At 36.6% G+C, this 17,047-nt stretch overlaps 2 protein-coding genes and 1 pseudogene across 2 annotated transcripts; 2 read left to right on the top strand and 1 right to left on the bottom strand.

Moving 5' to 3' along the window:
* Window positions 1-114: 114 nt before the first annotated feature.
* On the bottom strand, window positions 115-1,501 carry LOC123472249. Its single transcript, XM_045173518.1, has 4 exons — window positions 1,344-1,501; window positions 1,094-1,222; window positions 892-1,023; window positions 115-837 (listed from the first exon to the last, which is right to left on the bottom strand). The coding sequence occupies exons 3-4, from the start codon at window positions 908-910 to the stop codon at window positions 152-154; spliced, it is 705 nt and encodes a 234-aa protein (XP_045029453.1). The 5' UTR covers window positions 911-1,023; window positions 1,094-1,222; window positions 1,344-1,501; the 3' UTR covers window positions 115-151.
* Window positions 1,502-1,827: 326 nt separating this feature from the next.
* Window positions 1,828-2,897, top strand: LOC116922358 (annotated as a pseudogene).
* A 7,309-nt stretch (window positions 2,898-10,206) lies between these two features.
* LOC116922331 lies at window positions 10,207-15,575 on the top strand. Its single transcript, XM_032928721.2, has 10 exons — window positions 10,207-10,506; window positions 11,622-13,550; window positions 13,625-13,760; window positions 13,833-13,935; window positions 13,997-14,200; window positions 14,276-14,593; window positions 14,678-14,793; window positions 14,856-15,086; window positions 15,138-15,376; window positions 15,435-15,575. The coding sequence occupies exon 2, from the start codon at window positions 11,957-11,959 to the stop codon at window positions 13,133-13,135; it is 1,179 nt and encodes a 392-aa protein (XP_032784612.2). The 5' UTR covers window positions 10,207-10,506; window positions 11,622-11,956; the 3' UTR covers window positions 13,136-13,550; window positions 13,625-13,760; window positions 13,833-13,935; window positions 13,997-14,200; window positions 14,276-14,593; window positions 14,678-14,793; window positions 14,856-15,086; window positions 15,138-15,376; window positions 15,435-15,575.
* The last annotated feature ends 1,472 nt before the right edge of the window (window positions 15,576-17,047 follow it).

Genomic DNA, 17,047 nt, shown 5'->3' with positions numbered 1-17,047 from the left:
ATATTTATTTATTTTAAAAAAGATAACTTATGGCGCTGACATACTTTATAAAAAATATCGTGGCAAATTCAAAAGGTCAAAGCTTTCTACATTTTCCACTTGTATTTTTATGTATTGCAACATTTGAATAAATAACATTACAACATTTCAATCAATGATCATTTAGCAAAAGAGCTAGAACAAAGAGGTGACACAAAAAAAAATCGTTAATGCAGTTTGGTTTCTTGATGCCACAAAATACTCCAACTACAATTAGTTCGGCATATTCTACGTTGTATAACTTCCCCACAATGGGCCAAAAACTGTTCCCACTACTTTTAACTAAAGGGAGCCCATCGATATTCCATATAAATTGCAAAACATTTGGAATGTCCTTTGAGTTCAAAAGAGCCAAAACAACAGCAAGAGTCAAAGCTATGCCAAAATTGAAGTAGGAACCAGGCTCAACAACTCTACATTGAATTCTGGATCTCAGTGACTTGAGCAGTGTTCTCGAGTCCAAGGGAAGATACGCTAGACCAGCTTCTCTGTTTAAACGCTTCAATAGGTTCGAGACATGAGCTCTTGGTATGTTGCAATCCAGTACCCATTCAGCAAGACTCCGTCTCACAGCTTCTTCATGAGAAACATCAATGTTCTCATCATTTAAATTGACCAGCCAATCATTGACGTAGTCATCTTGGATGGATGATTCACTAACAGATTTGTGGTAAGAATCATCTTCCTTTAAAGGTTCCTCCCAGTAAAGATTTTCATCGTTCATGAAATGTTGGTAATCTGTGGTATAACCTGAAGCACCTGAAGCCTGACTGTCACCTTCAAGAAAATTGGGATGGCCTGGGAATAAACATAAATGAATAAGGATTGTGATTCATAATGTTACTGTGTAACCATTAAACTCATTGCTCATTGATGTTGTCCCAACACTTGCTAGAGGAAGATGTAAGTGTTCATCGGTGTTGACACTCTTGCTTGATGTAGTTTCGCTGTTGACAACTTCAGCTGCGAGTACATTTTCATCACCTTACATTAAACAAAAATATATTAGGATGTCAATATACACCATATTATTATTCTATAGAAGTAGTATTACCAATCAACTCTATCCTCAATGCTAGTGTAACACTTGTTGGTGATGGAGGCAAATCATTGCTGATGTTTACAGTCCCGTCAGTTGCCTCACAATGAGTTCCAACATCATCTGTTAGTAAATTCTGACTCTCTATAATGAAAGTCATAAAATTAATGAAGATTACAACACACCCCAGCCATGGAGTAACATTCAACATTGCATTTACTAAACATGGTTTACTAGAACGGAGTATTCAATCAAATTTACTTACAAAGCAATCCATCAATGTATTTGTTTGTGTATTCTTTTTTCCGTCTTAGTGTTTGGCGGTATCCCACTTCTATTTTCTTGGTCCGAACAGCATTAGGGTCATCCTGTTTTCCACCAGCCATTATTTTAACACCAGGCAGCATGAGAAATTAGATAGACATTTTTAATTTTTAGTCTGTTCGCCTCAACTCAAAAAGATAAACGAGTGTAATGCCATCGACATAGTGGCTGCTCTAACCACAACCAGTCAAAGATTGTCTAACTTCTTTGATTACAGTTTTTGTTTTACCTAATGTTTTTGCATAATACGTTAAATTATTATTAACGAATTAAGCCAATTTTTTTAATTTCAGATATTTAAATATATACTCTATTTTATAGTTCAAAATAGAATGTAAAATTTAAATAAGATTCTTACTTTCACCACAGTCGCTTGTTTGCGCCCACCGCCCAGCATCCGGTAGCAGACGAGTAAAAGTAGTCGCGTGGTTGGTTTTTTGTTTTAGATTTGCTTTTCGTACAACACATACCACATTCTTGAACTGGTTAATACCATTCTTGATTGCACTATATATTTCGAATGGTGGATTCTCAAACTCAAAGTAGTGTAAGTAATTATTCAATCGCATTGCCAACGATGGAATTCGACGGCCTACCTGTTAAAGATATCGAATCGCTACGATTGTTGGAGATAAAGCTGTTGGACCCAGCTACTTTCAAAGAATTTGTGAGTAATTGCTGGCAATATATCTATCTCTTGTAACTTGGATTTCATTTTATTATGATATGCAGGTATTGATGGTCAGTCGTATTGGTGGCAATGGAGCGGCCAATTTTGTCGATCGAGCCTGGGACGAAATTCTTAGTGTAAATGCTAAAGCAAGTTGCAATTGGAAAGGTGCAAAGCGTAAGGGAACTGATCAAAAGTATGGCCTAGAAAATTCCACACTTACTGCTGCAGTATTCAGTGAGTATTTTGTTAGTTATCTCTCCTCTAGTTCGTAATATTTACAACACAAAAATGAATTTTTCAGAAGCCGTTCTGGATAAGTTTTCCGGTTCAGACAAAAACGAATTGACCAATTTTACGAAACTTGCAGTGAAGCACTAGCCCGGGAAACAAAGGAAACAGAACGCCGCTGCTGCCGTTGCTGAAGAAGACGAACCACTTGGATAAGGTGTGCCAGATTTCATAATTGCTTCTGTAAATTCTAACCTTTATCGTGTGTTTGTGTATCCTTATAGTTCTGTATGCCATTCAAGAGAATCAGCTTGAATGGTCAGCCAAATTTTTGCATTAAGACAAAACTGCGATCTTCAGAAGAAAACACATCGACAACAGGATATTCTTGAAAAAATACCTGCAGTTTGTCTTTTCGTATATTGCCGGTTCAATCGAAGAATTGTTGATTCTTTTGATATTCTTTGTCCGTTTTTTCATTTGTGTTGATTGACCTCCCTTGTTGTCATCAAACTCGTCTCAACACACTAAATAATCTGGAATTGTCTTACACTTATCGCTATATTTGTAAGTGGAAAATACAACGAGTATTATATTTAATTCATAGCAAACTTTATTTAATTTAAATGTATTTCGGCTGTACATATTTCGGCTAAATTGGATGTAGGGTGGAGAGTCCAAAACATGGACAAACAGTGTATAACCTACATCCAAATGTGGCCAGGGTAAAATTTCAAACACGTCCACATCTTGTCCATTTGAATATCCAATAAACGTAAAACAATTACGTAGAAAGATGTGACATTAGGACAGACATTCAACGTACCATGGATGACCAAAATGTATATCCAATCGTCCAATATGGATAGCAGGGGTACGTTGTTGAGATGTAAGCGTGCTAGCAGGGTAACTTGACATAAAATGATGTAATTAAAAAACATTCAATGAGCAATCCAAAACAATAGTTTGTGTTTTAACAGTGCAAAGGAAAGCTTGATTTTGGGTCCCATTATTTCACACAGCTCAAAAATTTGGTATGATTTTAAATATTGCTTCTCACTGCGAATTTTTCTTTTTATTTGTTAGATTTATCAAACTGTATTATTCTATAACAAAGTCCAGTTTTTCTTTATTGAAAAAAGACCAAATAATTTTCAAATTTCTCAGAATCTCTTAAAACTGAAGAATTTCATGTCTATCAGTTTCATCCTGCCTCTTTTCGTTCCTGTTTGTATGTAAACTACTTTTATGAATAATATACCTGCGTCGTTTCTTCGAAAATATCTTTCTATTTATAACAAACCCCGAAATTTCTGGGATACAGCCTGAAAATTTCGAGGTTATATGTCTAAAATATATGCATTGAATTTGAAAAAATGTGAATAGTAGTTAAAACCTCGTAATTTTCGAAAAAAACGTCAAAATTTCGTACATTCTGACATTTTTCGGGGTTGACAACCCCAAATAAGTGGTACCCTTTTTAAAAGTGTATTTTACAAACGTGATTTCACTTTTGTTTATTAAATGGCAAATGTTTTAAAGTGCCCAATGTGCCGTGTTTTTATTTCAAGTGAAGATCCAATAATTTTTTTCAATCATATTAAAATTCACGCATCGTCTTCCGTCTTTAACGTAATCTGTAAGTATCCAGTACATTACATTAAATATGTTTCTTTCCGTCGCCACTGGAACAAAGTCCATGGGTCTACAATTTACAAACATCCATCGGCTAATATAGACAGTGTTTCTAACGGTTAAAATACCTTAATTAACTATATTCTAAAAGTCTATGTATGTAACCCTATTACTCTCTTTCACCAGGTGAAAAGAACTTAGTTCAAGTGTTGACGGAGGAAGTTGGTGATATTGGATTTATGACAGATGTTGGTGTACCAAATGAAAATGGCTGTGGACTTGCTGATGTAAAAGAGAAGCATGGTAATAATTACATTGCTGGTGAAGGTTCCAATGGATCACCTATATGACCGATGCAGAATGCCAGAATGAGAGTCTGGAATATTGTTTGTTTAGGGAAAAAAAAAGGTGTCTGGACTGACATTACCCAACCCTTCTTATAATGATTTTGCGCCAAAACCACCCTACCTCTCCTTAAAAAGGTAAACTATTAATATTTTCTACCCACAGATGGCTTTTTAAAAATAAATCGGTGTTCACCTTTTTGTGCAGGATACTGAACATCAGAGTGTAATACGTAGTTTTACATTAGGTAACTCCGTCCAGTCCAGACGTCTATTAGACGTCTGGACTGAACTTGCAAACCCATTGGGGAGTAAAAAAGGGAAACATAAAATTTCAATTTTTTCTGGATGCTTTCAAATATTCTGCCTCAATTCAGGTCGTCTTTAAAAAATATTCAATTACTTGGGATGGTAAGCTCTGATCTGCTGAAACGGAGGGGGGGTTAATACTTTTATAGCTCCTTTTTTAGCTGACTTAAAATTTTTGTACAACGGTGTCAAACTTAATGTAAGGAACGATAAGCGGAAGTGGTTTAGTGTTTCAGTAAATTTTGCTGGTGATATGCCAGCATCAAACTTCATGGGTGGTTTTAAAGAAAGCGTTGAGTTCACCAATCTGCCCTGCCAGACATGCATGATTAACAAGTCTGACCTAGATAACATTCACCACAACGTTGATTGCGTTCTTAGAGAAAAACCAGCCCCAAGCTGTAAGGGACCTATTTTCAGTAAAATATGGTATTAATAAGGAAAATTGTCTATGAATGCTAGACTAAGTCGATCCCACAAAGTGTTTCGTACAAGACTTGATGTATGTGGTTTATGAGGGCATTTTAAATCTGTCGTGTCATTACTTTTACAAAACCTTATGTAAGATACTACAATTCTGCTTGATTTTGATGAGGTTAACTCCAGAATTGCAAGTTTGTGAAGTAGTCGAGAGTTCACTGTTCCACCTCTATTACGGAAAAATGAAATCGTGAATTGCACCAAACTATCATTTTCCTCTTCTGAGATGGCATCAATCGGTATGTGTCTCGGGATCGTATTGGGCGACTATGTTTCTAGCGACGACAACCCATATTTCGCCAATTTTCGTTTACTTTTACGAATCATTTCCTGTTTGTGATCGTACAATTTTACGGAGAGCGACTTAAAAATTCTTGAGTACAACATCAAAGTTCATAACAGTAACCATGTTATCCTTTATCCTAAAACAAACGGCTCGTCCATAACGCCTAAATTGGATGTCTTAATCCATTTCCCTGAACAAATTCAAAACTTTGTACCTCCTCGATATGACTGATTTCGCTATGAGTCGAAAAATGCGCCTTTTAAACGAGTGATGCGACGAAACTGCAATTTTCATAATGTACCGTGGTCTCTTTGCACTTTTCATCAAAAGCTTGTTGGGTTGCAGATTTGCAGTGATGGCGAAGGAGATTATTTTGAAATGACAAATAGTCTCAAAACTATTTCAATGACAGATGGGCCACCAATCGAGGTTCAGTTCTCTCAATGGTCCAAAGAACTTTGCGATAAAACTTCTCTTACTCTTTTTCCCTGATTCGATATTTAAAGAAATTTAAAATGTGTGGGCGCATTTGTTTTGTTGGCTCCGTTTTTTTGCGTAAACTACCAACATCAAACGTTTTGGCTAGTTTTTTTATGGTGGCTGAAGTTGTAGCTTCAGATAATGACATTTACTTGATTATGGAAAACCTGGATACTATATCACTTAATGTAGAGTCTTTCTCATTTAATGTTCGTGCTACAAAAAAATTTACTGTTATAAGTCCCATGTCTTCAAATGGTTTGAAAATGGAAAAAGGGGGTTTAATAAAGTAATTAATCGATCGTTTCTAGAGAACACATAAAAATCTTAAATAATTCACACAACATAGGGAACATCTAACCTTTATTTAGAAATGAAAACCTTGTTGAAATATTAAGTGGTTGATTTAGAAATATACGGTGTGGGAAGACTCAAATCAGTAGGGAAACGAGGAAAAATAATGGCTTTCAGAAAATGTGCTCGACACGCCATCATACGGCATAGGACGCACATAGCTTTGACCATTCCTCTGAGCCCTATCCCCGTTCATAGTCTGTTGCCACGAGATAAACGAAAAAGGCGGAAGTATTATTACACTTGTATTTGTTCATAAACAATCTAGCGTTAATGATACATTATAATGAACACGTTTCCATACGTGTTCCTCAAGCTTCCAATTACGCAAACCAAAATGGAGGCCAAATCTCATACAGGCTTAGATGTTCGGATGTTCAAAGTCTTGCTATGAGTAAGGTGCCAACCTTACTCCTCAAGATAACTTTGCGATAGACGAGACAACAGCGTGACCTGCTATGAACACGTTTGCCAATCGTGTCCTCAGGGTTTCAGTAAAGATGGTTACGAGATTAAGTTTCAGTGGCAATGTTCAAAGTCTTGCTATGAATAAGTTCGCCAATCTTATTCCTCAAGATTACTTTGCGACAATGAGACGACAGCGTCACCTGCTATGAACACGTTTGCCAATCGTGTTCCTCAGGATAGGTTGCGAAAACGAGACAACAGCACAACCTGCTATGAGCACGTTTGCCAATCATGCTCCTCAGGTCTTGGAAAATAGTAAGGGAATTTAGGGCCACAGTCTACAAGTCCAAAAAGGGAAAATTAGATACTGGTTGCCTGCCAATATCGAGACACAAACTCAATTCCACGTGAGTTAAAACGAGAAACGAAAGGAAAAAAACGGAACTAAGGGCGAGACGTAAGTTTGGGAGCCGGGACACATGTGTCTTCTAGGCAACTAGTCGATCGTCTGGTCGCAGGTCGTCCGTAGCTCCGCTCTTCGTTACCAATTTCCCAAACTCCCATCCAGACGTTACCAGATTGGATGTTTGGTCAGCGAAGTTTACCTTTTTTGGGGGCATTGAAATGCCAACATAGTCTTTACCCTCTTAGTCTGTGGTAGAGGAGAGCAACGAGGTAGCCGTTGTACCCAAACAAACTGAACATGGTAAGTTGTAAGAATAACATTGTTACGAATGGGCTACCAAAAATTAATAGTTTATTGTTATCTCCCAGTATCTTCTAACATTAGAAAGGAAAACTATGACATTGTTGGTGAACATGAAGACATAGCTCTTGGTAATTTTTTACATTCATTTTGCCTAATATTTTTATATTTGGTCACTCTTGTTATTGGTAAACCATTCAGGATCGGTGGTAACTGAAGTTCATGATGTAGTTGGCGTTATAAGCGGCCCAAAGAAACTTTCCCTGCCAAAGGAGGGAGACTCAGAAACAGAATTGAGTACCGTTCTTGTTAATGCAATAAAAAACAACAAACTATTATTGCATGTTGACTACTTTATCCGAACTTGCAGCAAGCATCTTTGTGTCACCCGTCCCCAAAGATCAAAGGCTGTATACTTTAGATATGCCCAAATGATTGTGCAATCATATCCATGTCTTGCCTACCACGATGGTGGATGGGTCTAATTCTTTCATTCTTTTGTGTTACACTTCTAAATCTATTGTGGCATTGTTAAAAAATTAACATACTTATCAAACAGGTAACTTATTTCCCAAAATTTTAATGTTATAGCCCTCACATTACTCTTTTATTTTCCCTTTTCGAGGTATCGGAATCCCACTAGGTTGACCGGGGAAACAACCAACAATTGAATAGTCAATTAGAAAGCAACCTTCTTAGCCTACCATCAATAACTAAGAATATACCATGAAAGCTAATTATGTATTTTTCAATGTAAAAATGTAATAAAATAATGAAATAATCAAAACAATTTGTTCGGGTCGTTCTTCACTCATTGTATTTGCTTCATGTTGATTATGAATAAAACACTTGCTGCTTACTCTTTAAAATACATTGAGTTTTTTTAATGTACTTGGGTTTACATACATTCTTGGTAATTTAAAACCTTCGAGTAATAATAAGTAAAAGTTAGAATATCAATTTGAATTACGCGCGTAATCAAAATGGCCGCCGTAATGGATGCTGGGAAGGGGCCAAGGGGGGTACATTTTATTGTAAATTGCGGTTCTTAAACTATAAAAATCGAAGTAAAATATCATATCAAAACGTGCTAGAGATAATAAAAAATATCAAAAATAAACTTCATGTTTATTTTGGTGTAAATTAGTAACCAAACAACGTACCCAAAAAGGTCTGTTTTTGGCCCTCCTACCCCCCCACCACTAAAATGTCATAAAATAAAATAATTAATTACGTTCTAAGTTTTCAGCGGATTTACATAAATTTTACGGAAATGGATAGGTAATTAAACGGGCTATCTATTTGATGAATTTCATGAAAAAATATTGAAAAGAAAAAAAATTCTACTTGAAAAATTTTTTTTGCATTTTTTCGCTTAGGTCCAATACTGCGCTTGATCGATTAAATGAAATTATTAATTAACCACGCTCGGATTAATTAATATTTAAACTTTTATTATACAATACTATTAGGACTTTGGCTATTAATACTTATTATTACAATATTTTTCCAAACTGATGTCACCTTGGTTTAACAACTGGCAAATCTTTGAAAGTGCCAAATCAGTCAAGTTTTGATTTCAAGTCAACATATACAATCAGTTATTTTAATCATATAAAAATGCATGCATCGACTGCACTGTTAAATAATCCCCTCTATTTTTAGGTAGACTAGGTCTAATATACAATGACAATTTTACAAAAACCCTATATTTGGTTACATCACCTTTTCACAAGTATCGGTGACTAAAACTTCTTCGTTTTCAAAACCATGTGTTAACCTTAAGGAACCAAACTTAAATTTTGCAATAAGGCTAACTATTTTTTGGCAAACATAAGCCCATCTCATCACAGGTTGCCTGAACTAAGTTACTAGTTATAACTACAAATCAGTTATTTAATCTAAGGGATTTCTTGGTTTTTGAACCACGCTTAAAATTTTTTAATGTTATTTTGTTTAATTACTTAAATATATGCCACTTACATTTTATGAAATATATTTCGTATGATCATTACTTTTAAATGTATTAAAAACTTTAACTGCAAAATCACATGTTTGTAAATGTATCAAAAAAATTTCCGAACATTTTCAATCACTTTATCTATCTTATCACCTTTTTTAGCTAAATTAGTTCGTTCATTAATAACTGAAGTTGCGTAGCGGTAGAGAATAAGACAGGAAAACTAAAGGTCCATGGTTCAAATCCTAGCACGGCTAACTCTTGTTTCCAAAAATTAACCTCAGAGTAGGTAGTTTATAAAATTACTGAATTTTTCAGTAGCCTATTAAAATTTAGTATCTTATTGAAATTAAGTACGAAAAACAAATCTAGTAGGCTGGCCTTTTTTAAGTATCAAAATCAAGTATTTTGTCGCCGCTGTGCAGAAATTTGAGAAGGACCCGTAGAAATAAAAACCATTTCCCACGTCTGCTCAAATCATTGTCAGATGTACCATTTTTCCATCCAGTAGGCCTATTTCACCATCAGGTACTTATTATTAATTATGTTTAGTTCAAACCAAATGGGATATATTTTTTTCCGTACTTAGAACCACATTAAAAATAGCTCACGGATTTATTCTGTAACAAGTTTTGATTCTGTTTCCCAATTTCAGATTTTTTTGAATAAATACATGCCCCACATAACAATTCAGTGCAGAAACTCGTCCTAAGTCCATCCTATTAGGACGTCCAGCACTGGACCTATACAGGACTGCCTTAGAACGTATTTAAATCAGCTTTGTTGTTGAAACAATTTTGCGTCTGATCCCGACGTGTTTTGGCAGGTTTTGGTAAAAACTTTTTAAAATCCTAGGTTGCCAGTTTTGAAAGCTTCTTAAAAAACAATCTGGCAACGTTTGCGAATAAAGAAGTAAAGAAAAGCGCCAGTAGACGCCACAGTAGTTGCTTAGTGTCCAGTGTTAGTTAGAGTAGAGTTAGTGTTAGAGTCACCATTTTCGTTTCATACAATTTCATTATTTTTAATGGCGTGTCGGCGACAACGGTCTGATTTAGTGGGGCCGAGGCAAAAAAGACGAAATGTAAGTGACGCGGTTCGTGATAGTCACATGACAACTGACGTGCACTTAACTTCCTATGAGGTTGACCATAGTGCTGGTGAAAATCATCTCACTGTAGTTTCTCGTGTGAAATTGAACACGGTTGAAGATCTGCAAAGTGAAACAAGTAATTTTTATGACGGTGAAACTAGGGCTCGGCCCCGCGACGATCGGGTACGATTTTGGCCGAACCGCGCGGTTCCTTTTTTTAAAAAGGCCAAACCGGTGCGGTTCGGTTTATCAATTTTTGGGAACCGATCGCACCGCGGTTTCCACGGTTTTACCGCGGTTTGTTGAGTCACACCGCGGTTCTTACGGGTCACACCGCGGTTTTAGGAAAAACGGTTTTAGGAAAAACAACAACACACCGCGGTTTTAGGAAAAACCGCGGTGTGACCCGTAAGAACCGCGGTGTGACCTGTAAGAACCGCGGTTTTAGACAGTTTACACAAGTTTTACACAGTTTACACAACAGTATAAGTCGTAAATTATGTGAAAAACCAGTTGTATTTTTGCCCACATCATTACAACAATTTTCTTAATCATCATTTGTCAATGTTTTCAATATCGAATTCAGTCAGATTGTGGGAACGTGAATCAATTTCGTTGATCAAACCGGCTTTAAACCATGAGCGCAAGCAGATGAGGGCTTCAACAGTCTCGGAATTAAGGCTCATCCTAGCAATTCCAAAACAATCTTTTCCAGTGCTGAACGCCCTCTCACTGCCTGCACTAGTGGCTGGAATGCTTAATATATCTCTAGCCATGTTTGATAATTTAGGCCATCTTTTAGACCTTTGGTCCCAGTAACTTAGTATATCGGTCGGATCACAGTTACTGGTCTCGGTCTCCTCATTCACATACTGTTTCAATTCATCTGCTTTTGATTCAGTAGTTTTTGTGGATATAATAGCAGCTATGAAAGAATGGTCCGTCTTGGATTTTGAACTTCCGTGTTTGGGTTTGGGATCACTATCAATCGTTGTTTCGCTGTCAGCTGGCAAACTATAGGATTTCCACATAAGATCAATCCTAAAAAACGCGATTTACGCTCAACGCGATTTGATTGGTTGATTTGAAATTTCCGCCAAATTTTCAAAAAATTTCAAAATGGCGGCGGTTCGCACCGGTTTGACGAATTCGAAACCGAGAACCGCACCGAAGTCAAAAACGGCTAAACCGAACCGACGGTTTGGTGATTTTTGGCCGGCAAACCGCGGTTCGCCCCGATCGAAAACGATCGGGGCCGAGCCCTAGGTGAAACCAATTGGGGGTCCAGTGATAGTGATGTTTACAATGACGGTGGCTTAGAAACGTTGTCTACAACTTTGTTAGACGAAAAACTTATTTTTCGACAGACGAAGACCATAAGTTCTTTCCGTGAGCAGCTGGCATCATGGGTGGTCGATTGTCAAGTGAATCAAAGTTATGTTGACAAATTACTTTTCATTCTATAAACAATTCCTGAAAGCCATTTATTAGATCTTCCAGAAACATGTCGTTCATTATTACATACTGTTCGAAAAACCCCGTTAAAAATAGTCGACCCGGGACATTACCATCACTTGGGAATTGCTAACGGCATTTTGCAAATGCTTTTCAAATTGAAAATCATAAATCTTTCCAATCCTACAATTAAACTCATTGTTAACGTTGATGGCATTCCCATTGCAAAGAGCTCCGGCAGTCAATTCTGGCCTATATTAGGCCTCATTGTTGATATTCTAAATTCAAAACCATTTCTCATTGGCATTTACCATGGTCACAGTAAGCCAAAAAACGCCAACTTGTTCCTTGAAGATTTTGTAAACGAAATGTTACAATTGACAGAGTCAGGGCTTGTAAGTAACGGACAAAATTTAAAAATTGAACTGTTGGGTTTCGTGTGTGATGCTCCGACAAGAGCATACATATCCGCCACCAAGTCTCACAGTGGGTATTCGAGCTGCTCAAAGTGCATCGAAGAGGGTGATTGGGAGGGGAAGGTGGTTTTTTTAAACGAAAACGCACCACTTCGCAGTGATGTAACGTTTAGAAAACGAGAACATGAAGACCATCACACTGGAAAAACAATATTAGAACGATTGCCCATTGACATGGTTCAGTCCTTCCCTCTTGATTACATGCATTTAGTTTGCCTTGGGATAATGCGCAAGTTGCTTTGGGCTTGGATTCGTGGTTCTTTAAAATGCCGAATTGGTCTCAGAAGTGTTAACAAGATATCGAATTTTTTGTTTGTTATTTCTAGCTATATTCCTGCCGACTTTGCGCGTAAACCCAGGTCCCTTTGCGAACTAGCAAGATGGAAAGCCACGGAATTACGTCTTGTTCTTTTGTATGGTCCCGTCGTCTTAAAACCAATTTTTCCGAAACCACTCTATTTGCATTTTTTATTACTACACCCAGGTATCAAGATATTGACTCACAAATTGTTAAGCCAACAATTTAACGATTACGCAAAACAATTACTTGTCCTTTTTGTGAGTCAATGTCGAGAACTTTATGGGAATGATTTCTTATCTTACAACGTACACAACTTGATACACCTGGCTGATGACGTAAAAATTTTTGGACACTCAGACAATTTTTGTGCATTTCCATTTGAAAATCATTTGCAGCAAATCAAAAAGCTAATAAGAAAACACGATAAGCCCTTACCTCAAGTGATAAGGCGAATAATCGAAATAGAAAAAAATTTATTGAATGAAGCTGAAAAGGAAAAAGTAGGTGCCGTTACATTAACAAGAAAACATTTAAACGGCCGGTTTTGAACAATTGTTCCGGTAGTCAATTTATGTGCTTGACAGTAAAATCGTACTGTAATTTAAAATCTTATACTGCTGCTGACTGCTGCGTAATTCTTCATGGCGAGACTATTGTAAAAATTTGCAATTTTGTTCAAAACGAGTCGGGAATATTTTTTGTCGGTCAACAGATTAAAGTAAAAAAAAAATCTGTTTGACTCGCCTATTGAGTCATCGCGACTTGGCATTTATGTAGTAAATCAGTTGGCTGCCATGCATTATTGGCCTGTATCGCGGTTTAAATCAAAAGCTGTAATGATTCCTGTTCGCGCCGAAAAATTTGACAGTTTTGCCGTTTTCCCGTTATTGTTGGAACAAATGGGGCACTAAATACATCCATAATTGCGTATGTCCTTCCTAACTTCTTTAAGAACAAATAATGGTACGGAATATTGCTTTAAAATAATTTATTTCAAATCGATCATGCGTTAATAATCAATTTTATTTATATTGCAGGCCTACCTAATCTTGTTATCCGGCAACTATGCTTTACCCTACCTTTTACATGTGACTGACTCAGTGCTGGAGATAATTTGTCTGCATACTTTTTACAAGACCAGGATAAAAACATCTTCCTTAACATTGCTTTTAAGTACGTCTTTTCGGTTGATGTAGCATGGTTCCCCAAGTGTCGTTGGATGCGATGTAATTTTTTTTTCTGCAGTGATTTTTCATATTGGATAATTCTTTGTGTCACATCACTCATCATAGTGTGATTATAAGCCCTCTTAGTTTGGTAAAAAAAAGAAGATCAACATTTTTTCCAGGTAAGATAAGAGTTAATTTAATGATAGGAATGTTACATTGAGTGCTTTTTTCTTCCAACAGATGTTTTGTGTCGTCGAATTCTCGATGAAGGTAAAGGGAGTGCAGTTGAAATCGTGCCAAAGTCTGTGTGTGTTCTACACAAACATTGTTGGTGGTCTCCATCACTGCATACCGCAGATGACTTGACAAAGCTTGTCATGAAATCAGGACCGATAGATGAATCCACATGGACCATACACAGTGCAGCAGTCCTTGCTTCATACAGTAAAGCAAACATTACTTTAATCTTTAATAATATTTATAAAGATCACTATGTTGCAATAAATTTTTTATTTTCAGATAATTATGGAGAAGCTAATGTAAATGTTGCAAAAGCTATGAAAGGCTTGCCAATTCACAGCAGTACTGACATCGAAGATCTGGGGAAACATAAACGGAAGCGGAAAGCTACAATGAAGGCAGCCTCAGCCTCCTCGTCTTTCTTGTCTTGTAAATCAGTGCCAGCAAACGATCCGTTTTCTAGTGATGTGGGCGATAGTGACGTGCAGCCACAATCATCAGATGAAGACATGGATATTCAGTCTACACCCATTAGTCAACGCCAAAGCGAAGCACACGATTCTCATATTGTACCTCACAATGTCGGTACTCTTAGAGGTAATACAATCAAATGAACTAGTTAAGCTTATGCAGGAATTCACTTAGTACGTTTTAAAACTTATTTTATTTTATATCGTAAAGGAAGGAAGAATTGTGGGCTTCCGCTAGTTCCTACCGCACTAGGGTTAACAAATATGATTTGTACAAAAGACAAAGCCCACAAAACGAGCAATCACCCCAATCATCGCTAAATTCAGGTAAGATATTCATAGTAACTTTTAGTACCATCACATTGTTTCAACTTTGGAATTTTCCCCAGTATTGCAAAGCCCCATCCATGACATCGGAAGCCAAAACAGCAACACCTTTGAAAATGGTTACCAGTCGACTTCCACATCCACCGAGCTGAGTATTGCGGCTGCTAGGCCAGTTTACGCAGTCCGCACCAGAGTTTCAAAGACATTTCCCGTTACTGAATGTACGCGGTTAGCAGACAGAGCGGACTTAAGGTCAACTAACCATACCACTACCCCAGCTTCGTCTCTATCAGGTAAGATGTACTAGGATCAAATAAGAAGATTAAACTAACTTTTTTTTTCAGAGCTACAAGGTTTATCGGCATTGATGAGGAAAATGGATTTGATAATAAGAAACCAGGAAATCATCAAAGCTACGCAGCGGGAACATGGGCAACTGCTCGATATTGTACTTAAAAACTCGTCACCTCCCGAGCCTGAAATAAAAGACGCGCTGCGCCAGTTCGGGTTCAAATTGAAAACATTCTCTGACATGACAAAGCTAGAAAGCATTTTAGAAAATGATGTGGAACGTAGGACACTTGTAAGTTTTTTTTTATTTTAACTTCCTGAAACACGTAAAATTATTCATTTTTTGTAAGATATCGTTTTTCAGCGGAATTGGAGGTAGCCAATCGAATGTCGCTGGCAGAATCCTCAGTCATGCGATGACAAACGAGCTGGCTAGCAAATACTGCTACAAAGGACAAAACGAAGAAAAGCGTGCATTCCAAAATTTGGCCCTATGTTCCGCTGTTATCGGTAATATCTAAACAATAAGTAATGTTAAGATATAATAATTACACTTTTTTTGTATTTACCTTCCCCAGAATCCGTTCGCTGCCCAAAAAAATTATCCCTAACGGAAGACGCAATTGAATCTAAAATTAAAAACTGGTTGCGACATGCGCGGGCTAGAAAAGATGGCAGCAGCAATGAAGATGAATAATTTTATTACATGTTTTTTGTGATAAAAAATGTGTCATACACAAGACCGTAAAATACGAAACAATAATCTAACTTTCCCAATTATTTTGCTGCAATAATAATTATGCTAATATTTAAGATAAAAGGGAAATATTACATAGTGAAAAGAAATCTTTTTAACAGCTTTACCACGTCCTTTTCATAGCTTTTTAACAGCTTATTAGCTGTTAAAAAGACGTCTTTTTACCAGCTTTACAACGTCTTCTCACAGTTTTTTAACAGCTTTACAACGTCGTTTTCACAGCTTTTTAACAGCTTATAAGCAGTTAAAAAGACGTCCTATTTATATAGCAAAAACTCGTCCATGCCAGACCAGCAGAATCCGTTTTTAAGAGCAGTTTTTGCCGGTCATCAGCACCTGAGAAAAACGTCTAAAAGTCATAGTTGCAGGATTTTGGGACGAATTAAATACATCCAAGTGGTTTAGCAACCATGTATTAAAAACGTCTTTAAGACATCAGTGTGCTATGTGGGGCTGTCTTAATTGACTAATACAGCTAACATAAAAGTAAATTTGTTACATAGGATTTGGTACTTAATAGGTTAATCTAATCTCACGGTTAAATATTTTACCGTTTTTCTTTGTTGACCCCATTATTTTTTTCTTTTGTATACTTTACTAGTCATTATAGAGTAATTAAGCTCCTAATTTTACTGTAGCGACAAAAGGTTAAGTTAGTAAAACTCCTGTGAAACCCCATAGAAACGGATACAAAAAAAGCTTATTGATTGCACTATGTCGATGGTACTCTTTACTAGTAATTACAGAGTAACAAGTACCCGGATTTTGCTGTTTCAACCAATATTTAAGTTAGTAAAAATTATTGCTGTCACACTCGATGAAAAAGAATAAAAAAATGGCTATTCATTGTAGTATGTTGATGGTATACTTTACTAGTCACTAAAGAGTAATTAATACCATAATACTACTATTTGAACCAATATTTGTGTTAGTAAAAATTACTGCTGCGAAACCTGATTAAAGTGGATAAAAAAAACGCTTATTAATTGTTATATGTCGATGGTATACCTTACTAGTATCTAAAGAGAAGCTTATACCCTAATTTTACTATTTGAACCAATATTCAATTGAGTAAAAATTCCTGCAGCAAAACCCCATGAAAATGGATAAAAAGAGCGCCTTTTGATATCAGTACGTCGATGGTATACTTTACTAGTAAATAAAGAGTAATTAATACCCGGATTTTACTGTTTCCACCAAAATGTA

Source organism: Daphnia magna, linkage group LG5 (assembly GCF_020631705.1).
Source record: "Daphnia magna isolate NIES linkage group LG5, ASM2063170v1.1, whole genome shotgun sequence".
In the NCBI taxonomy this organism is placed as follows: domain Eukaryota; kingdom Metazoa; phylum Arthropoda; class Branchiopoda; order Diplostraca; family Daphniidae; genus Daphnia; species Daphnia magna.
The sequence above is the reverse complement of the archived record's forward strand: the minus strand, read 5'-3'. Positions and strand labels throughout refer to the sequence as shown.